Raw genomic sequence first — 22,881 nt, 5'->3', positions numbered from 1 at the left:
CAGTATTACCTGCCTGTCCACCTAACTTCGTATCATCGGCAAACTTTGCTAGAATGCCCCCAATCTCTTCATCCAGATCATTAATATATAATGTGAACAGCTGCGGCCCCAACACTGAACCCTGCGGGATACCGCTTGTCACTGGCTGCCATTCCGAAAAAGAACCTTTTATCCCAACTGTCTGCCTTCTGTCAGACAGCCAATCCTCAATCCATACCAGTAGCTCACCTTGAACACCATGGGCCCTCACCTTACTCAGCAGCCTCCCGTGTGGCACCTTACCAAAGGCCTTTTGGAAGTCTAGATAAACCACATCCACTGGGTTTCCCTGGTCTAACCTACTTGTCACCTCTTCAAAGAATTCTAACAGGTTTGTCAGGCACGACCTCCCCTTACTAAATTCATGTTGACTTGTTCTAATCCGACCCTGCACTTCCAAGAATTTAGAAACCTCATCCTTCATGATGGATTCTAGAATTTTACCAACAACTGAGGTTAGGCTAATTGGCCTGTAATTCTCCATCTTTTATCTTGATCCTTTCTTGAACAAGAGGGTTACAATAGCGATCTTCCGGGACTTTCCCTGACTCCAGTGACTTTTGAAAGATCTCAACCAACGCCTCCACTATTTCCTCAGCCACCTCCCTCAGACCTCTAGGATGTAGCCCATTGGGGCCAGGAGATTTGTCAATTTTTCAGACCTTGTAGCTTTTCTAGCACTTGCTGTTTTGTAATGGCAACCATACTCAACTCGGCCCCCAGACTCTCTTTAATTGTTGGGATATTATTCATGTCTTCCACTGTGAAGACTGACGCAAAGTACTTAAGTTCTCCAGCCATTTCCTTATCTCCCATCACTAGCCTTCCAGCATCAGTTTGAAGTGGCCCAATGTCTACTTTTGCCTGTCGTTTGTTTCTTATGTATTGAAAGAAACTTTTACTATCATTTCTAATATTACTGGCTAGCCTACCTTCATATTTGATCCTCTCCTGATTATCTTGAACTATTCTTTGCTGCAATAGATATTAAATGTTTAACTTAAAAGTTAGCATAAAATATTGTTTTTGAATAGCTTGGCAAACATAAGAAATTTAGTCTTCAGGTAATACTGACTACATTTGTCGTCTGGAATTCTTCGAGACTTGTGGTGCAGAAGTATTCAGCTCAAGCTTGCTTCACCATTCAGTAAGATCACAGCTGACCTGTTTTTAACGTCAAATCCATAATCTTGCTGATTCCTGATATATTTTCAACCTTGTTCAACAAGAATCTATCTAAGCTGAAAATGTGTTGCTGGAAAAGCGCAGCAGGTCAGGCAGCATCAAGAAGAAGGGCTTATGCCCGAAACGTCGATTCTCCTGTTCCCTGGATGCTGCCTGACCTGCGCTTTTCCAGCAACACATTTTCAGCTCTGATCTCCAGCATCTGCAGACCTCACTTTCTCCTCAAAGATCTATCTAACTCTACCTTTTAAAAATAAAATTCAAGGTCCTCTTCTATCCTCTTGGCAGGATGAGAGTTCTAAAGACTTGCAACCCTCTGGGAGAAAAAGTCTTTTTTTAAATGTGACCCCTAGTTCTCTATTCTTCCCTAAGAGGAAACATTCACTGCCCATCTACATTGTCAGGACCCCTCAGGATTTTGTGTTTCATTGAAGTAGCTTCTTCCTCTTCTAACTCCAGCTGGTACAAGTTGGTTGTCCAGTCTTTCCTCGTAGGTCAGCCTGCCCATCTCAGGTTTTAGTTTAGTCAACCTTCTCTGAGCTGCCTCCAGTGCATTTATGTCTTTCGTTAAATAAGATGACATTACAGCACAGTACTCCAGATGCAGCCTTACCAGTGCCCTGTGCAATGAAGTAGAACCTTCCTACCGTTATATTCCGTTCCCCTTACAAGAAATGATAACATTGTTAACTTTCTTAATTACTTTCTATTGCTACATAGTAGCTTTTTGTGTTTCAGGCATAAGGGGACACAGATTCATCTACATCTTGAAGCTCTGGAATCTCATACCATTTTGATAACATGATTTTCTTTATTCTTCTGGCCAAAAATAGGCAACTTCACATTCTACCACATTATACCTCCACTTGTCACATCTTTGGCCACTCACTTAATTTACCTACATCGTTTGGCAATGCCTTTGTTTCTCTTCAACTGTACTTTTCTACATATCTTACTGTCGTTGACCAATTAGCAACTGTACCTTTTTTGTTTCTTCTTCTAAATCATTTATATAAATTGTAAACAGCCAAGGTTCCAGCACTGATCCTTAGGGCACACCATTTGTTACATGTTGCTGAACCAATCTGAACAATAACTATTTACACAGACACACTGCTTTCTGTTTGCCAGCCAACCTTCTGTTCTTACCAATATGCTTCACCCTACATTGAGTTTTTTTTTCCATAATCTCTGATCTGGCCTTCTATCAAATGCCTTCTGGAAACTTAAGTACACTGAATTCACCAGTTCCCCTTTATCAGCAGCATATCTTTTGAAAGAACTCAGATTGGTTAATCTTTATTTCCTGTTTACAAAATGATACTAACTGCTTTATCGCGTTGAATGTATCAAAGTGTCCTGCTATAACTTTAATGGTAGCTTTGGGCATTTTCCCTATGATAGATGTTATGCTGACTGGTCTTTAGTTTCCTGCTTTCTGTCTTCCCTTTTTGAATAAGGGCAGGAGTAAGCAATTCTGCCCCTCAAGTTCTTTGGTACAATCGTGGCTAATCTTATCTTGGTCTCAACTTCACTTTCTTGCTTGCTTTCTATAACCTTCCAACCATGACTAATTTAAAAATCTGCATTTTTCCTCTTTAAATTTACTCAATGTCCTGGCATCCAATGCAGTTGGGAGTAGGGAATTCCTCAGATCTCAGGACCCTTTAAGAGAAGTAGTTTCTCCGCATCTATATTTTGAATCTGCTACCCCTTATCCTAAAACTATGATCTGTTATTCTAGATTTTCTAACAAGAGGAAACATCCTTTCCAAGTCTACTTTGTCCCTGTAGCAACTTGTATACCTCAAATGCCTCCCATTCTTCTACACTCCAGGGTACAGGCCTAAACTGGACACACAACAAACCCATCGCCTTTAGAATCAAATGTAGTGAATCGTTTTTGAACTGCCTGCGACGCAACTACGTTCTTCCTCCAGTAAGGGGACCAAAACTGCTACTGCAATTACACTAATGCCTTGCACAGTTAGAACAACATGAACCGACTTTTATATAATATTCCTTTAGAATAAATGCCAAAATTTTATTTGCCCTCCTTATTACCTAGTGGAGGTATAACTGCTTACTAACTTTTTGCAATTCGTGCATGAGAACACCCAGATCCCTCTACATCAAAGCACTCTGAAATTTCTCCCCATTCAATTAATGAGTTGCCTTTATATTCTTCCAACCAAAATGGCTAACCTCACATTTATCCACTAAACTCCACCTGCCAAATTTTGACCCATTCATCTAACATATCCATATTCATTTGTCATTTTCATACTATTTTACTGCTACCTACTTCCCCACCTAGTTTAGTATCATCTGGAAATTTGGCTATTGCACCTTCTATCCCCACGTCCAAGTAATGAATCTAGATTGTAAATAGTTGGGGCCCGTGGGCTGAACATCTTACCATCCAAAGTTACTAATTTATCTCACTTCTCTGCTTTGTGTTGGTTAGCGAATCCTCTATCCAAGCTAATCAATTACCCCATCTTCATGTGACCTTACCTTGTGTATTAACCTTTTGAATGACACCTTATTAAATATCTTCTGGGAGTTCAGATATACATTTACAGGATCCACATTATCCACTTTGCTTGTTGCATTTTCGAAGAGCTCTAGCAAAGTAGTCACTACAATTTACCTTTCATAAAGCTGTAATGACTCTGATAGATTGTGTTTTGTTGTGGTTCTGTTTGCCGAGCTGGGAATTTGTGTTGTAGGCGTTTCGTCCCCTGAATAGGTGACATCCTCAGTGCTTGGGAGCCTCCTGTGAAGCGCTTCTGTGATGTTTCCTCCGGCATTTATAGTGGTTTGTCTCTGCTGCTTCCGGTTGTCAATTCCAGCTTCCGGTTGTCAGTTCCAGACAGAGGACGAAATGTCTGCAACACAAATTCCCAGCTTGGCGAATAGAACCACAACAACGAGCACCCGAGCTACAAATCTTCTCACAAAGATTGTGTTTTGACTTTCTAAGTGTCCTGTTACTAGTTCCATAATAATGGATTTTAACAATTTACCAATGATACATTCAACTAAATGGTCTGTACTGCCTATTTCTACCTCCCTCCCTTGTTGAATAAAGAGGTTATTTTAGCACTTTTGAAACCACTGAAACCTTTCCCACATCCAGGAAATTTTGGAATATTAGTACAGTGGAGCCACTATGTCTGCTACCACTTGCATTAAGACCCAAGGATCTGGGCCATTAGGCAACAGTTTGCTCAGTACCTTTTCTCTAGTAGTGATAATTTTCCTACATTCCTGCCTTTCTCTAATCTCTATTATTTGTTACTATTGGGATGGTACTATGACCTCAACTGTGAAAACTTGAGGCAAACTATTGATTTAGTATCTCTGCTATTTGCGTTCCCAACTATGAATTCCCCAGTCTCATCCTCTGATGGATTAACGTTTACTTACTGTCTGTCTTTTTATAGACATACAGAAGTGCTTACTATCTGTTTTATATTTTGTTAGTTTTTTTGCATAATTGACTTTTTCTTTCATGCTTCTTTTAATAACCCTTTGGTCTTTAAACATTTTCCTAATCTTCAATCCTGCCATTGGTCTTTGCAATAGAGTGTGCCCTTAGTTCTTTTCTTTATATTATCTTTAACTTCCTTTCTTATCCCTCTTTTACAATCTTAAATTTGGTATTTTCCAAACTAATGGCACCGTCTTCCCCCAATCTAGGTTATAATGAGGGTCTATCAGGACCTGGGCTTTATCCGCCTGCAGCTTCAACAACTTACCCTGATCACTTTTCTATTGTTTGTGATTCTCATGTATTCCTCCTTCCATTTATTTCTTGATGTCTCCTGTTCCTGGGATGTTACTTGATTCCTCTCTTGTACTTCATAACATGTTAGAGCATTGAAAAGAATATTTTTCGGCCTTTTGTACCTATACAGAATGTGCTGTCCAATTATCCACACTCCCCTATCTGCTTTTTCCTTCTAACCAAGCAATTGTTTCCATATTAAATATTTATCCAGTTGCTTGTTAAAAATCCACTCTGGTCCTCCAACCTTTCGATGGATTTGAGGTCATAATTCACAATATAAAAATAAATTCTCATATTACTTCTGGCTGCTTTGCCAATTCCCATAAATCTGTATCCTCTTGCAATTTGCATAGCTATTGCAACTTTTCCTCTTTTAACCAGCTCTATTGAATCCCTGAGGTTTCTTTGCATTTAGGAGAACAAACTCATTTTCTCTAGACATTCCACATAACTGAAGATTTTGCATTGCTATTATCCGGTTAATTTCTCCGAAACATAGGAATTATAAGCAAGAATATGCCATTTAGTTTTTTAAAGCCTGTTTCACCATTTGGTATGATCGTGGCTGCTCATCCAAGTTTTCTCACTTCTTTCAGAGCACTGTGTTGTTCTGAATATCCATATGGGCCTGAGTTATTCCAATTTCTTTGCGAGATATGTCGAACGTTCCTTGTTGCAGTCCTACTTGGGTTCCTCTCCATACCTTCTTTTCTGGTACATTGATAAAATGTTTAGTGCTGTTTCCCCCTCCTTTGAAATTGGAAAGCATAATCGATTTTGCTTCCAATCTTCATACTTTCCTTTCGACAACTTATCTGGTCCATCTCAGACTCCTCCCTCCCCTTCCCATGACACCTTGGCTTCCAGAACAAGCCCACCATCTCCCATGGTTCCTTGATTGTACATCCTCACACCCTGCTCTTTTTAGGACTCCATTCTACTCTGCCATATCTATTCTGATGATGTCACTTTGCACCTTTTTCCTCAACCATGGATTTCTTGCTACCACATTCCTCTCAGCCATATTTGACCCATTTCCCACACCTCTACCCTTATCCCTTCCTTTCCCTTCCCTTCCCTCCCTTGTTCTCACTTTCCACCTCATCAGCCTCCGCTGCCATTACCTCCACCTCCAACAGAATGCCACCACCATAAACGCACTCCTTTCCCCTTAAGGATACCCTAGTCCACTTCTCCTCTATTGCCAATATCACTTCATACAGCACCTTCCCATGCAATTGCAATTGTCCACTTATTACCTCCCTCCCATTATCCAGGTTTTTGCACAAGCAACATTTTGCACTTTCTTCAAGCCAGTCCACAGAAGGACTTATGCCCGAAACGTCAATTCTCCTGCTCCTTGGATGCTGCCTGACCTGCGCTTTTCCAGCAACACATTTTTCAGTCCGCAGGATTTGCTGCTTACATTATTGTCCCCTCTACACTAGGGAGATGAAATGCAAACTGATGACGACTTTGCTGAGCAATCTGCTCTATCTGTTAAAATGATCTGAGCTTCTGGTTACCTGCCACTTTAACACACTATCATGTTCTTGTGGCAACATTTCAGTCTTCAGTCTGCTACAGTGTTCCAGCAAAGTTCAATGCAGGCTGTGTATCATGTTTCACCTAGGTACTTTACAGGCTTTAATGTGCAACATTGAGATTAACAGTTTCAAAGCATGAACATCTTCCTCCAAGTTCATTATCATCCCCGCACCTCTAGGTCTCGTTCTGTATTGGTCTGTTGCTCTCAGTCAGACGTTCTCATGTTGGGTGTTCTGTCTGATTCTCTCCCCTGCTGTCTCACTTTGTCTCTTTTCAAGGTACCATCTCCATCTATTCATGTCACTCCTCCGTGCCATCAAACACATACCCCCTTTTCCCAACTGCTTTTAGTTATGAAGAAGGGTCACTGAAATTGAAATGTTAACCACCTTAACCCTTGTTTAAGAAGGGAGTAAGGCAAAAAGCAGGAAATTATTGGCTGATTAACCTGATTTCAGTTGTTGGTCAGATTTTGGAATCTATTGTGAAGGATGTGATATCTGAATACTTGAAAGTGCACGGTAAAATAGGGCCACATCAGCATGGTTTCATCTAGAGGACGTCATGCTTGACAAATCTTAGAATTCTTTGAGGAGGTAGCAAGAAGGCTAGAGCAAGGAAAGCTAATGGATGTTGTCTATCTGAACATCCAGAAGGCCTTTGCCTATGACACCATTGGCCCTTATTTTACTTGGAGAAAGTGAGGATTGCAGATGCTGGAATACCAGAGTTGAAAAATGTGGTGCTGGAAAAACACAGCAGGCCAGGTAGTCTCCTGTGCAGCAATGTACTGGCTTAGATAGAAGATTGGCTGTCTGGCAGAAGGCAGACAGTGGGGATAAAAGGATTCTTCTCAGGATGGTAGCCAGTGACAAATGGTGTTCCACAAGACTGTATTGGGACTACAACGTTTCACTTTATACATTAATGATCTGGATGAAGAAACTGAGGGCATTCTGGCAAAGTTTGCAGATGATCCAACAATAAATGGAGAGGCAGATAATATTAAGGAGATGGGGAGGCCGTAGAAAGATTTAGACAGGTTAGGAGAGTCGGAGGAGAAGTGACAGATGAAATACAATGTGAGGAAATGTGAGGTCATGCACTTTGGTAGGAAGAATGGGGAGGAAGTTAGAAATCTGAAGAGCAAACGGACTTGGGAGTTCTAGTACAGGTTTCTCTTAAGGTAAACTTGCAGGTTGAGTCAGTAGTTAGGCAAATACAACGTCATCTCAAGAGGACTAGAATATAAAAACAGGGATGTACTACTGAGGCGTTATAAAGCTCTGGTTGGACCAAATTTAAAGTGAGCGCAATTTTGGGCACAAGGATATCCTGGCCTTAGAATGGCTCCAGAGGAGGTTGATGAGAATGATCCAGGAATGAAAGGCTTAACATATGAGGAACGTTTGAGGACTCTGGGACTATACTTGATGGCGTTTAGAAGGATGAGGAGGGGTTCTGATTGAAACTTACAGAATACTGAACGGCTTGGATAGAATAGATATTGGGAAGATGCTTAAATTAGCAGGAGAGACGAGGACTCAAGGGCACAGCCTTAGAGTAAAGCGAAGACCCTTGAGAACGGAGATAAGGAGAAACTTCTTTAGTCAGAGAATGGTGAATCTATGGAGTTTGTTGCCACAGAACGCTGTGGAGGCCAGATCATTGAGTATATTTAAGACTGAGAAGTTCTTGATTGCCAAGGGGATCAAAGGTTACGGGGAAAAAAATGTGGTTGAGAAACGTATCAGCCATGATTGTATGGCGGAGCAGACTTGATGGACCGAAAGGCTTAATTTCGGCTCCTATGTCTTATGGTCTTATTCCCTCCACAGATGCTGCTGGATATGCTCAGGTTTCTTTCCCACGTTTTGTTTCCGATCTCCAGCTCTTTGTTTGATTTACTTAATTCAGTATCCTGTAACTGCTTTTTCCTAATTTCCTTTGATTACTTTAGCCCTAAGCATCATATCCAACTCCTTGAAAGCATTCAATGTTTTGGCTTTGACTGCTTTTTGTGGCGGTGAATTTCACAGGCTTACCACTTTCTGTGAAGAAATTTTTTCTCATCTCCATATTCCCTTTGCATTTCCTGTCCCAAAACTGTAGTTTTTTAAAATATACATATTTATTCACACAATGAGTGTTACTAGCTAGGACAGCATTTATTGCCTATCTCTAGTTACCCAGAAGGCAGTTAAGAGTCAGCAACACGACTGCGGGTCCTCTGAACACTTCAACCTCATGGCATCAATGTGGACTTCACCAGTTTCCTCATTTCCCCTTCCCCCATCTCACCCCAGCTCCAACCTTCCAGCTCAGCACCACCCTTATGACATGTCCTACCTCCCTATCTTCCTTCCCACCTATCCACTCCACCCTCTCCTCTGACCTATCACCTCCATCCCCACCCCCATTCACCCATTGTACTCTATGCTACTTTCTCCCCACCCCCATCCCCACCCCCCTCTCATTTATCTCTCCACCCTGCAGGTACCCTGCCTCTATTCCTGATGAAGGGCTTTTGCCTGAAACGTTGATTTTCCTGCTCCTCAGATGCTGCCTGACCTGCTGTGCATTTCCAGCACCACTCTAATCTAGACTCTGGTCTTGAGTCACATTTAGGCCTGGAGTCACACAAGCACAGCAGATTTCTTTTGCTAAAAGGCATTAGTGAACTAGCTGCATTTTTATAATAATTGCCAGTGTCGTTCTTAGACTTGAATTCTCGATGTTTATTGAATTTAAATTCCATCAACTGCCATGTTATGATTTGAACCCGGGATCACAGAATAATACCTGGGTCTCTAGGTTGCTAGTCCAGAGATGATACCATTGTGACATCTCCTCCTCCACTCTTGCGTCCAGAACTGGTCACCTTACTGCAGCTATAATCTAACTAGTGATTGATTAAGGCTCAGTATAACTTCCTAATGTTGGTATTTGATGCTTTGACTGATAAATTCAAGGATCCTGAATACTTTTTTTTAAACATTTGAAACAATAACTGTGTGGTTATCATATGGAGTTAGTAATCTAGAGACCTTTAACTGCCCTCTGAAATGGCCCAGCAAGCCACTCTGCTGCTCAGATGGGTCACTATCACCTTCTCGCTTTTAGGTATGGCCTGTTTGTTCTGGTCTTGTCACTGATTCCTACAAAATTTAAAAAAAAAGTCTTCTCAACGAGCTATCCTATTTTCAAAGATTTAGGAGACGGATCAGAGACTGGACTGAGGCATCTCTGATTCTCAACCCTTCAGCCAATGGAAACAGCTTCTATCTGATCCGTTTGAACCTGTCCATGATTATGAACATCTCAAATGTCCCCCCAGTTTGCTATTCTCTAAGGAGAGCAACTCCTAATTTCTCCAATTTGTCTACGTAACTCGTCCCTGAAATCATTCTCCAAAAACTTTTCTATGCAGTCAAAGTTTTTACATCCTTTCTAGTTTTTATATTGACAGGAAAAAACAGTTGCTGCAGATACTGAATGCTCATTCTTTTTACATGTTAATGATTATATAGCAGGATTAATCATTGCAATATCACTATATTATCCAGATATAATTACTTAGATATTCTGCATCCACGTTTTGAATTACCCAACCATGAGTTCATTTTGGACTTGTACAGTAAATGACTCCTGAAAATATGAATTCTTCCATTTAACTGTGGCAGTCAGTTTAGAATGAGTTGTACTATAAATAAAGACACTTTTTAAAACTATAGCTAATATGTAATATAAGCAATTTAGTGTATGTGCCCTTGTCATAACCAAAATTTAATTTATAGCTACTTTGTAAATTGGAAAGTAATTTGAATTAAACTTGTAATGGAAGATAGTTACTAATTTTACTGATGTTAATAAAGCATATCTTGCTTTAAAAAAATTATTAATATTTGCAGAAAAGCATATCTGGTAACATTAATTTTAAGAAAATTCTCTACCCTGGGGAAAAATAGCAACATTCATTGAGTTACTAAAACACTGATAACTTGCAAATATAGTCCCTTTGTTATTGGCTTTTAAATGAATCTCTTAGCTTGAAAATGTTTCAGGATTTCCTGCATTAGAAATAGAGGCACAATTCAACTTGCTTTCTAATTCTGAGATTTATATTTTAATTTGAATTAGATTACTACTGCTTGAAGGACCTGATTGATATTTTTCTCTGTATAGCACTTAGAAAAGAAATTATAGGGGGAATGCAGAATGGCAACTTTCCATGTTTTTTTTAATATTGATCTGTTTTATAGAAAAAGAATGCGTGGCCACTTGTATCCAGAACATGCAGCAATCAGAAGATCTTTTACCCCTAGAAATTGTTGAAATGTTTGCTGGACTCTCCTGTTTCCTTAAAGACTCCAGTGATATATCACAAGTTCTTTTAGATGATTTTAGGTCCTGCCAAGGTTATCAATTCCTTTGTGACCTTCTGCTCAGGTAAGTTCACAGCATAACTATTGTTTTTTTGATCAAACATTATCCTCAATTATGTTTAGTATATTGTTTTAAGTTCACTACATCTGTTTAACTGTAAATGTATAGTGTGAGCACTGTTGTCATAACTTCATTTGAGATTATACAGTGCCACATCTGCTTTTTACTAGTGAAACATTTATGAATTTTGATTCAAGATTTAATTATGAAGACTTCCTGAAAAAGTAGCATGACAGATTTGAGGGGGGCATTGGTTTATTTAATTTTCTTCTCTCAAGTTAAATCTGCCTTTTTCAAATAAATATAAAAAGAATTAGTGTTTCAGCGTGAAACGACAGGTGGAGAATACTGATTGGGAATCATACTTCACATATAACAGGGGAGAATACAGTCTATTAGATTTAGTTAAACACATCTGTAGAATTTAAAAAGTGATACTGTTTCAATACTTTTTAAATACTAGATTGAAACGTGCAAGACCCTGATGGGTCTGAACAAAATAGATGTGGAAAAGATATTTCCTCTTGTGGAAGGTTCCAAAATTAAGGGTCACAGTTTAAGACTTGGGGGAGATCTCATTTAAGATAGATAGATTTGTTTTCTGAGAAAGGAACATGAGGTGGAAGCAGAACCATTGAACATTTTAGTGCAGAGGTAGATAGCTTATTAGGCATGGAGGTGAAAGGTTAACTGAGATAGGCAGGAATGCAGAATAATCCTCAAGAGCAAGAGTGATATTTGCTGTAAAATGTCTGTCTTGCACCTGACTTTACTAAAACTGTTTGTTATTTCATTCAAATGCAATTTCTGCATTCTGTCGTCTCTCTTTGTATAGTGGGTATGAATAAATAAAAATATCTACTAATGAATGAATTAATATTTATATTAAACCCATCTAATAATTTGACTAAATATGCTATTCATAATGCCTTAATTCAAGCACTGACAAAATCTGATCATCTTGCTACCAGATTAATTAGAAGTTTAAGGATTGTACAACAAAGTGTTGGGCCGACTATCTGTCCTTTTGATCTATTCTTTTAGACTATATCCATTGCTCAATGAGCATCAGTCATGAAATACTGAAAGAAAAGTTGATATATTGGCATCTGCACCACCTGCACAGGTTGGGTAGAATCTTAGAGTGTTGTTGGAACAGTGATGGCTTCAACAACTGATCAGAAATGTGGGCACAGCTCCATCTTGGCCATTTCCAGGACCTCTGACTTGATGTGGATGTTTTCTACTCAACCAGTTCAGAGATATTTTTATACACCTCTGGAGCAGATGGGGCATTAACCCGGGTCTCTTAGCATAGAGGTAGGGACACTATTACTACACCACAACAGCCCCTGCTCTGACTTGATGTGATGCGTATCAGACCATTAACTACATTGGATGTCAGATTCTGGCCCTCAAACGGTGAAAATATGACCAGTAAAAGCCTGACCAATCAGGAGTTGCCTCCTACCCTTCTCTTCCCCAGCTCCCTCTTGGCCTGCTAGAAGTCCTCCAAAATCTAAAGGGCGGTCTTCTCACCTAGCAAATCATCAACTTCTTCAATCCCCACTGTTGGTAGAATGTCATTGGTGGCAGAATGAGACTTTTATTGGCCCTTCCTTGACTTCAATTTACCTCTGGATAGGAAGGGTATCTGCTAACTTCTCACTTGCTGAGAGAATTCCATGGCATCACAAAGGCAACAGGTGCTCTGTCTCAGCCTTCATCCTGCTTCTACACCCCATCACTCCCATCATCTTTGTTTTAAAATTTTTTATGACTTCATCCCATCCTATCTCTATAATGTTCTCCAGCCCCACAGCTTAGAGATGTATGCAGTCCTGGCCAGTTGTGCATCCCTGATGTTAAAAGCTACAACATTAGTCACCGAGTCATAGTGTGGAAACAGACCCTTCGGTCCAACTTGCCCATGCCAACCAGATTTCTCAAACTAAGCTATTCCAGTTTGCCAGTATTTGGTTGATATCCCTGTAAATGTTTCCTATGTATGTACCTGTTCAAATGGTGTAACTGTATCTGCATCTGCCACTACTTCTGGCAGTTCATGCAACATATGAGCCACCCTCTGTGTGGAAAAAGTTGCCCCTCAGATTTATTTTAAATCTTTGTCCTCTCACCTTAAAATGATGCCATCTAGTTTTGAACTCCCCTACCCTGGTGAAAAGACCTTGAGTATTCACCTTATCTATGCTCTTCATGATTCAATAAACCCCTAAGGTCACTCCTAAACCTCCTACACTCCAGTTTAAAAAAAAAAGGTCCCAGCCTGTTCAGCCTCTTCTTATGACTCAAATCCTCCACTCCCAGTAACATGCTTATAAATTCTTTTTTGCACTCTCTCCAATTTAATAATATCTTTCCTGTAGCAGGGAGTCCAGAATTGTTCAGTGCTCCAAAAGTGGCCTAATTAACATCCTGTACAAACACAACATGATGTCCAAACTCATATACTCAATGGTCTGAGCAATGAAGACAATATGCCAAATGCCGCTTTTACCACCTTATCTACCTGTAACGCAACTTTCAAGGAACAATGCACCTGAACCCCTGTTCGACAACACTACCCAGGGCCCTACCATCAACTATGTAAGGCCCCCTTGTTCATCTTACTAAAATGGAACACCTTGCATTTATCCAAATTAAACTCCATCGCCTATTGGCCCAATTGATCAAGATCCCTTTGTACTCTTAGATAACTTTTGCTGACTAATATGCCACCAAACTTGGTGCATTCGCAAACTTACTAATCATGCTTCCTTATATTGTCATCGAAATTGTTTTTGTCATTTTATATAAACAATGTATCCAGCACTGATTCCTATGGAACATCGCTGGTAACAGGCCTCAAGTCCAATAAACAACCCTCCAGTACCACTCAGTCTCTTACCGTCAAGCTAATTGTGTGTCCAATTGGCAAAACTCTTCCTGAATCCCATGTGTTCTAACTTTGCTAATTAGTGTACAATGCAGAACTTTATCAAAGGTCTTGCTAAAATCCATATAAGACTCATTTTACCTTTAGTTGGCTAGGCCACAGAGTTTGAATTTCTCTCTCTCAATGTGTCTCCCACAAATATTTCCTTTAAAGCATTCCTTAAAACCCAGCCTTAAGACCAAGCTTTTGCTTATCTGACCGAATATCAGCAACTGTATCTCAATGCCACACTTTGTTTTCTAATAGGAAGTTTCATAATGTTGAAGGCCATATATCAATATAAGTTAGTCTCCTGGTAGAAAATATTGAAGCTTGTTTTCGTTCCCCAACCATCAGGTTTTTCAGTTTGAGGTGTTGGTGGTAGTGTAATGATTAAAATGATTTTAAAAAAAACTTAGTTTTTGCCATTCTGTTTTTCAAATGGGCTTTGCTTTAGCAATCAGGATTTCTTCTCTATACAGAATTATTCCATGTGTTTGGAGTATCTATAATGTATTTAGTACATTTCCACAGTTATCAGGAAGACTCTCACTCAGTGATTTGTGCAGAGCACATTTAATGCATAGTTGGAAATAATTTTGAAAGATGTTCTGCTTTGATATGGCAGTTTCAAAGCTTTGTGCTTAACTGGATTTCTCTCTCTACTTCTATAAACCCCTCAAGCTACACTTTTGTTGCAGCACCCTCTCCACCCAATCCAAAAGTCCTTATTGAGATTCATGTTCAGTGACTGGTCCATTGAATTTTTTGACCTACTGAAATAATAATCAACTTATCAATTCTTCAGTTGTGTGGATGACTTGACAACAGCATTCGAATAAGGCCAAGTCATCAGAATGACTCAGCTGCTCATACACTGAAGGTCAAATTGGGGCCTATTTTAAACAATTTAAGGAACAGTTTAGAGAATTATCCCATCAAGTCATGTCATCTATTGACAGTCCACATCCTCTCGGTAACTTGCTACTTAGTAATGTTTCATGCAGTAGTTGACAATAGAAATTGATTATACTGTGTGTATGTGTGTTTTAGGTTGGAGCAAATAAATGAACCTGATGCCAAAGAGGCCGTGAAAGACTTAGTTCAATTGGTGACCTCATTGACAATATATGGGATCAATGAATTGAGATCTACTGGCATAACTAGCGGAGCACCTTTTCTTCTGCCAGGATTTGCAGTACCACAACCTTCTGGCAAAGGTGACACTATCAGTTAATTCTCTGTATTAATATACAAGGTGACATCTTTATGAAAATCTTGAACAAATTTTCTTCCTTATTTTGATTGTGACATTATAATTTTTCTTCATGTCAACCACATTTCATTGCATGTTACTATGGCAGAAATTATGTTTCTGTTGTTATTTATCTCGATATAGAAGTTTGCTCATCACCTTTAATGCACACTCTGTCTTGAAATTAAGTACTTTAATCAAATGAATATTGCTTTACAGCAAAATAGTTTTCGGATTATATAATTAAATGTATTATGTGTTTATGTATTTGAGTTAGGCTCCTGGATGCATTATATGAGCTTCATTTTAAATAATGGCATGCTCTAAACTAGTATACATTTTATTCCAGCCATAAAGGAAAACTGATCAATCCATTGTAATTAGGCAGTTGTACTTGGGGGGGGTAAAAGCTAAGCTATTGCATCTAAATGTATTAATTGACATTAAAACGTTGTGAGAATAAAATTTTATAATGAACGAGATAAGTCATATGCTACTTACTTTGTTGATATTTTCTGATATGCAATATCAAAAAAAAAGTGCTGGAGTAGCATTACTCAAAAAAAGCTCAGCAATAAAACAATTGACTGGGAGTTGAATGTCCCAGGATTTCGATGTTTCAGGTGTGATAGAAAGGGATGTAGAAAGTGGGGGGGGTTGCATTACTGGTAAAGAAGTGTCTCTCAGTTTTACTGAGGAAGGATTCATCGGGTGACTCATGCATTGAGGGCAGAATGGGTAGAATACAGGGATAGGAAAGGTGAATTCACAATGCTGGCGGTATACTACAGACCTCCCAACAGCCACTGGGAGATATGGGAAAAAATATGTAGACAGAGTTTGGAAAGATGTAAGAACAGCAGGGTTGTTGTGGTGGGTAATTTTAATTTCCTCTATATTCACTGGGATTCACTTTGTGCTTAGGGCTTGGATAGAGCAGAATTTATGAAGACCATTCAGGGTGATTTATTGACACAGTATGTAAACAGTCCAACCAGGGAAGGGTTTATGCTGGACCTGGTTTTGGGAAATTTTGGAAAGCCTGGCCAGGTGAGTGAAATTTCAGTGGGAGAGCATTTCGGGTGTATGACCGTAATGCTGAGAGTTTTAAGATTCTCATGGGTAGAGATAACAGCAGTCCTTGGGTAAAGGTGTTAAATCGGGGGAAAGTCGGACTATAGCAGTATTAAGCGGGAACTGGAGAATTTTGGTTTGGGGTGGCTGAGGATAAATCCACATCAAACAGCGATTGATAAGGGTTCAGGAGTGGCACATTCGTGCGAGAATGAAGGATAGGTATGGCAAGTTATATGAACCTTGGATGACCAGGTATGTTATGACCTTGGTCACAAAAAAAAAGAAGCATACATAAGGTCTAGGATAATTGAACTGATGAAGCCCTTGAGGTATATAAGGAAAGTAGGAAAGAACTTAAACAGGGAAGTAGAAGGGCCAAAAGGATTAAGGAGAATCCCAAGGCTTTTTATACACATATAAAGCAAGAGGGTAGCCAGGGAAAGGGTTGGCCCACTCAAGGACAAAGGAGGGAATCTATGCGTGGAGCTGGAAGAGGTAGGTTTTTTAATTTATTCATTTTGTGGGATGTTGGCGTTGCTGGCTGGCCAGCATTTATTGCCCATACTTAGTTGCCTTTGAGAAGGTTGTGGTGAGCAGCCTTCTTGAACCACTGCAGTCCACCTGCTGTCTGTTGACCCACAATGTCATTAGGAAGGGAATTCCAGTATTTTGACTGTGACAATAAAGGAACAGCGATATATTTCCAAGTCAGAATGGTGAGTGACTTGGAGGTGAGGTCCTAAACGAGTACTTTGTGTCGGTATTCACCAAAGAGAAGGAATTGGTGGAGGATGATCTCCGGGAAGGGAGTGTTGAATTTCTAAGCTATTAAAAAGGAAGAGATGTAGTCGGTCTTAAAAAGTATTAAGGTAGATAAGTCCCTTGGTCCTGATGGGATCTATCTCAGAATATTGAGGGAGACAAGAGAACAAGTTGCTGAAGCATTGCAAGACATCTTTGTATCCTCTTTGGCCACAGGTGATGTCCCAGCAGACTGGAGAAAAGCCAATGTTGTCCTATTATTTAATAAGGGTAGCAGGGATAATCCTACATAATACAGGCCTGTGAGCCTCACACTGGTGGTGGGGAAATTATTGGAAAAGATGCTCAGGGACAAGATCTATTTGGAAGCAAATGGGCTTATTAGCAATAGACAGAATAGTTTGTGCGGGGAAGTCATGCTTCACAAATTTGGTTTTTTGAAGATGATCGATGAGGGAAAAGTGGTTGATTTTGTCTGCGTGGACTTCATTAAAGCCTTTTGACAAGGTCCCTTCTGACCGACTGGTACAAAAGGTGAAGTCACATGGTATCAAGAGTGAGCTGGCAAAATGGATACAGAACTGGCTTAGTCATAGGAGATAGAGGGTCACAGTGGAAGGATAGTTTTCAGAATGGAGGGTTGGGATCAGTGCTGGGACCTCTGCTGTTTGTGACCTACATAAATGATTTGGAGGAAAACTTGGCTGGTCTAATTAGTAGGTTTGTGGATGATGCACAGATTGGTGGAGTTGCAGATAGTGAGGAGGATAGTCAGAGGATACAGCAAGATATAGATCATTTGGAGGCATAGGCAGAAAAATGGCAGATGCGTTTAATCTGGACAATTGTGAGGTGACATATTTTGGAAGGTCAAATACAGGTGAAATTATACAGTGAATGGCAGAACCCTTAGGAGTATTGAAATGAAGAGGGATCTGGTTGTGCAGGTCCACAGATCAGTGAAGCTAGTAGCGTAGGTAGGAAAGGTAGTGAAAAATGGCCTATAGCGTGCTTGCCTTCATTGAAAGGGGCATTGAGTATAAGGATAGACAAGTTATGTTGCACCATTATAGAACTTTAGGCTAGCTTGGAATATTTCATACAGTTCTGGTCACCACATTGCCAGAAGGATGTGGATGCTTTGGAGATGGTATAGAAAATGTTTACTAGGATGTTGCCTGTATGGGGGATTTTATCTATGAAGAAAGATTGGATAGACTGGGTTTGTTTTCACTGGAATACAGGAGGTTGAGGGGGTGACCTGATCGAAGTTTAAAAGTTTGTGAATGGCATAGATAGAGTGGATAGTACAGGTTGTTCTGTCCTAACGTGTGTTTTGTTAATGTGAAGTGGCTGTAATGCAATTAATATATTAATTAATGTACTGTTTCTAAAATGCGAACTTTTAAAGCATATATTGATACTTTTACAGCATGTATTTGTTATAATGCGACTCCAGCCCCATTAGTTTATATGGTGCCTTTATTATGCAATTTTCTTATAGCATGGGTTTGCATGAGAAAATGGAACTACCATGTTGTAGCAGAACCAGCTCTGAGGCTTTTTCCCATGATGGAAGTGTCAGTTACTAGGTGACACAGGTTCAAGGTGTGGAGGTGGTGGGGCCAAAGTTTAAAAGAGATGTGCAAAGCAGGTTTTTCATACAAAGGGTGGTGAATGCCTGGAACGTGCTGCCAGAGGAAGTGGTGGAAGCAGTGGCAACATTCAAGAAACATCTGCGCGAATACATGAAAAGAAAGGGAATCAAGGGATAAGAATCCTGTAAGTGAAAACAGTTTTAGTGTGGAAAGGCAGAATGTATCTGCACAGGCTTGGAGTGCGAAAGGGCCTGTTCCTGTGCTGTATTTTTTTTTTGTTCTCTTTATACTAGAACCTGAGCATTTAAAAATGGAGTTAAGAAGTGAAAATTCAGATTTGTCGAGTTTTGTAAATAATTCCAAATTTGACAAAACTAATAGGACTTGGGAGCCAGTACTAGGATGGGAATTGGGAGCATTTTGATTATGAAGCCCTTAGCAAATTCTGCTGTTACTCCATTTATTATTTAACTGCATGGTGAAAAAGTGCTGTCTATTTTCATTTCTTGGAAATACACTTAACTCTATTTTGTTGTTTTAATTAAATACACTGAATTTGGAAAGAGGTGATGAAATTGTGCATTGAATACTGTTATTTTTCTCTTTAAACTAGGTCGCACAGTAAAAAATTTCCAAGCATTCTCTGTTCTTCAAATTGCCTTCTTAAAAGCAAAGTCGAGCCATCTTGCCAGAACCATCCTTGATGCTATTTCAGACCTGTATGTTGCAGATAATGCTAATTACTTCATCCTAGAATCACAGCATACACTTTCACAGTTCGCTGAGAAGATTTCCAAAGCACCTGAGGTGCAATCCAAGTACTTTGAAATGTTGGAGTTTATTATCTTCAGCTTAAACTATATTCCCTGTAAAGAACTAATAAGTATCAGTATCTTATTAAAGTCCAGCACCTCTTACCAATGTAGCATCACTGCAATGAAGACACTTGTGAAATTTGCTCGCCATGATCCTATTTTTAGAGATGTATATCGAGAAGTTGGATTGCTTGAAGTGATGGTCAATCTCTTGCACAAATACGCTGCCCTATTGAAAGAGCCCATTCAGAGTTTTAACGAGCCAGGTAAATCTATGTATTATCTATATTAATGCTCATGTTGCTTTTAATTATGAAAGTTCCAATATTGAGTGGCCATTATCTGTCATACACAATGAATTTCCCAAGTGCCTGTAACACTGGAGCTCCTCAAATGATCTTTGCACTGTTCTGTGTGACCTATTAAAAACATTGCAATTAGCTCCTCCACTTTTGCTGGCCATAATTGCATGTTACCTCCTCACAATACTTGGAACTGTCTGGTTGATACATTTTACACATCACGGATTGCTGGCTTGTTCACTATCAAAATTGCTGCTGTTGTTTAGTTTTTTTTTCCAGAGTCTTGTTAGTTTTCTGTTGTTTGCCAGAAGGTTACTCTCTGCCAGGGAATAGGAAATGTCTATTGACGACAGAGCAGGCATTTGAGTGTGGGCCTGGCCTGATAGACCTGCAGGTTATTGCCTGCCTGACAGTAGTACAGCATGAACATTTGATAGTGTGGAACCCACATTGGTATAACTTCAAATATTATAAGAATTGTTTATGACTTCTTCAATATGAGTGTCCTTGTAGGGGGAAAAATGCGCATAAATTTGGTGATGAAATCTTTATTTGTATCCAATTTTGATAGTGAACAAGCCAGCAATCTGTGATGTGTAAAATGTATCGACCAGACAGTTCCAGGTATTGTGAGGAGGTAACATGCAATTATGCCCAGCAAAAGTGGAGGAGCTAATTGCAATGTTTTTAATAGGTCACACAGGACAGTTCAAAGATCGTTTGAGGAACTCGTGTTACAGGCACTTGGGAAATTCATTGTGTATACAGAGGGAGGGAGAAAGAAAGATGTAGTCTCCATGTTAATAGTGCATCAGTTGGCTGTATTGCTGACAAGGCATTTGAATTCAAATTCTGTATAGCTGGCTCATTGAGGAGGTCAGGGACAATTAAATAGTTCTGTGCTTATGGAGCTTAGAAGTACTAGGAATTAGTAGGTAGTTAAGTGTTGGTTCAGCACTAAAAGAAGTCCTTAGAAACTGGGAAATCAGGAAGATTGCTGACTCCATTGGGGAAAGCCCTGAAGGGGTTCACAAAAAGCTTATGACCATCAATGATTCAGTGCAGTTGAGAAAATGGATGTTGTGAAGCTCACAAGCAATTTTTGCTTGATACTGTTGCTCAAGTTTGCTCAGGGAAAGTCCCAGGGGCATGACTGGCTCGGTGAAGCGCGATGTCCATGAGCTCGAAGTATGCTTTTGAATGAGTACTGATGAAAACTTTTGGAGTCCGGGGAGCTTAGACTAACGAAAGGATAGTCATCAACCAGAACGGGAGCGGTTATTGAGACCATCTATAATAGAATGGCTCTTCAGAGGAAATTTCAATAAAAGGAAAGTATTATTATCTCTTAAGTAGTTTAATGAGACTTGATGATTCATTGCGTCATGAGCATTGGGAGGGAATTGCTGAGGAAGCATTTGTTAGTTGATGGTGATGGGATGTTCTGTCATCAAATTTAACATGTTAATTCTGAGTGTTGGAGTGTAAATTGCACATGTATTATATAGATTGTGCTACTTTTCTAACTTGTATCATAATGCTTGTCGTTTGTTCAAAACTGTGCAATCTTGCAGCTTTATTATTTTACTAAGTGCCTTGGATCTCTCACCTTTTCTGCGTTGGGGAAAAAAAAAATTGGTCTTTGGCTAAGTTGGATCATGACTTTGGTCTGTTCCAGGATCATAACTCATTGGATTATAACCACAAAGTCAAAAAGGCCCTAATTTGAGTTATATCTAGCCCTCCTAGCAGTCATAAGGCTGTCGGGCAGAAAATAAAATGAGAGATTTTTTAAAAAGGCACTATTACAGTAATCAGGGGGCACCATCAGTGATGGTTTGGGAAAATTTGATTGATAGCAGAAAGAAAAGAAATTCCAAGAAAAATGTGTAAAATTTCTAAAAGATAGGTTTTTTTGGAGTAGCTTGTGGAAGAGCCCACTCGGGAACAGGCAATTCTGGATTTGGTGATGTGCAGTGAAGCACACTTCCTTTAGGAACATAAAGTGAAGGAACCCCTGGGGAACAATGACCATCATATGATACAATTCACCTTGTGGTTTGAGAGGGCAATGCTTTAATCAGATATATTAGTATTACAGTTAAGTAAAGATGCCTACAGAAATGTGAGGGGGGAGATGGTCATAGTGTCATAGAGATGTACAGTACAGAATCAGATCTTTCAGTCCAACTTGTCCATGCTGACCCAATATCCTAACCTAATCTAGTCCCATTTGCCAGCACTTGGCCCATATCCCTCTAAACCCTTCCTGTTCATATACCCATCCAGATACCTTACAAATAATGCATTTGTACCAGTCTCCTCCACTTCCTCTGACAGCTCATTCCATACACGCACCACCCTCTGCATGAAAAAGTTGCCTCTTAGGTCTCTCTTAAATTTTTCCCCTCTCACCCTAAACCTATGCCCTCTAATTCTGGACTCCCCCACCCCAAGGAAAAGGCTTTGTCTATTTATCCTGTCCATGCCCCTCATGATTTTATAAACCTCTGAGGTCACCCTGGGCCTCAGACACTCCAGGGAAAACAGCCCCAGTCTATTCAGCCTCTGCCTATCGCTGAAATCCTACAACCCTGGCAACATCCTTGTAACTCTTTTCTGAACCCTTTCAAGTTTCACAACATCCTTCTGATAGGAAGGAGACCAGAATTGCACGCAGTATTCCAAAAGTGGCCTAACCAATGTCCTGTACAGCTACAACGTGACCTCCCAACGCCTATACTCAATGCTCTGACCAACAAAGGAAAGCATACTGCTGCTTTCACTGTCCTATGTACTTGCGACTCTACTTTCAAGGAACTATGAACTTGCACTCCAAGGTCTCTTTGTTCAGTAACACTCACTAGGGTCTTGCCATTAAGTGTATAAGTCGGAGTTTATTGGAAGTGGAGCCAAGCTGAGAAGGTGGGAAATGACACCTTGGGAGTAATTCAAGAGGGATAACAGAAATTCATCTCAGTGAAAAAGTAGTCTACTAAGGGGAAAATGAGGCTAGGCAGCATCCGAGGAACAGGAGAATCGACGTTTCGGGCATAAGCCCTTCTTCAGGAATGAGGCTGGTGTGCCAGGCGGGCTGAGATAAAAGGTAGTGGGAAGGGCGCT

The 22,881-nt window shown here is 39.9% G+C and overlaps 1 protein-coding gene across 6 annotated transcripts in view; it reads left to right on the top strand.

Annotated features, from left to right (window-relative positions):
• Nucleotides 1-22,881, top strand: part of wdfy3 (WD repeat and FYVE domain containing 3) — a 407,974-nt gene that overhangs the window by 122,315 nt on the left and 262,778 nt on the right. For all 6 annotated transcript variants that reach the window (XM_087985817.1, XM_043696108.2, XM_043696088.2 and 3 more), the window contains 3 exons: nt 10,831-11,017; nt 15,003-15,169; nt 19,255-19,722. In XM_087985817.1, the coding sequence (XP_087841943.1) occupies nt 10,831-11,017; nt 15,003-15,169; nt 19,255-19,722 (822 nt within the window). The remainder of the gene's footprint in view (nt 1-10,830; nt 11,018-15,002; nt 15,170-19,254; nt 19,723-22,881) is intronic.

This window comes from Chiloscyllium plagiosum, unplaced genomic scaffold (assembly GCF_037043375.1).
Source record: "Chiloscyllium plagiosum isolate Xiang-an unplaced genomic scaffold, Cpla_swu_hap1 HiC_scaffold_1, whole genome shotgun sequence".
In the NCBI taxonomy this organism is placed as follows: Eukaryota; Metazoa; Chordata; class Chondrichthyes; order Orectolobiformes; family Hemiscylliidae; genus Chiloscyllium; species Chiloscyllium plagiosum.
Note: the sequence above shows the minus strand (reverse complement) of the source record. Positions and strands in the feature narration are given on the sequence as shown.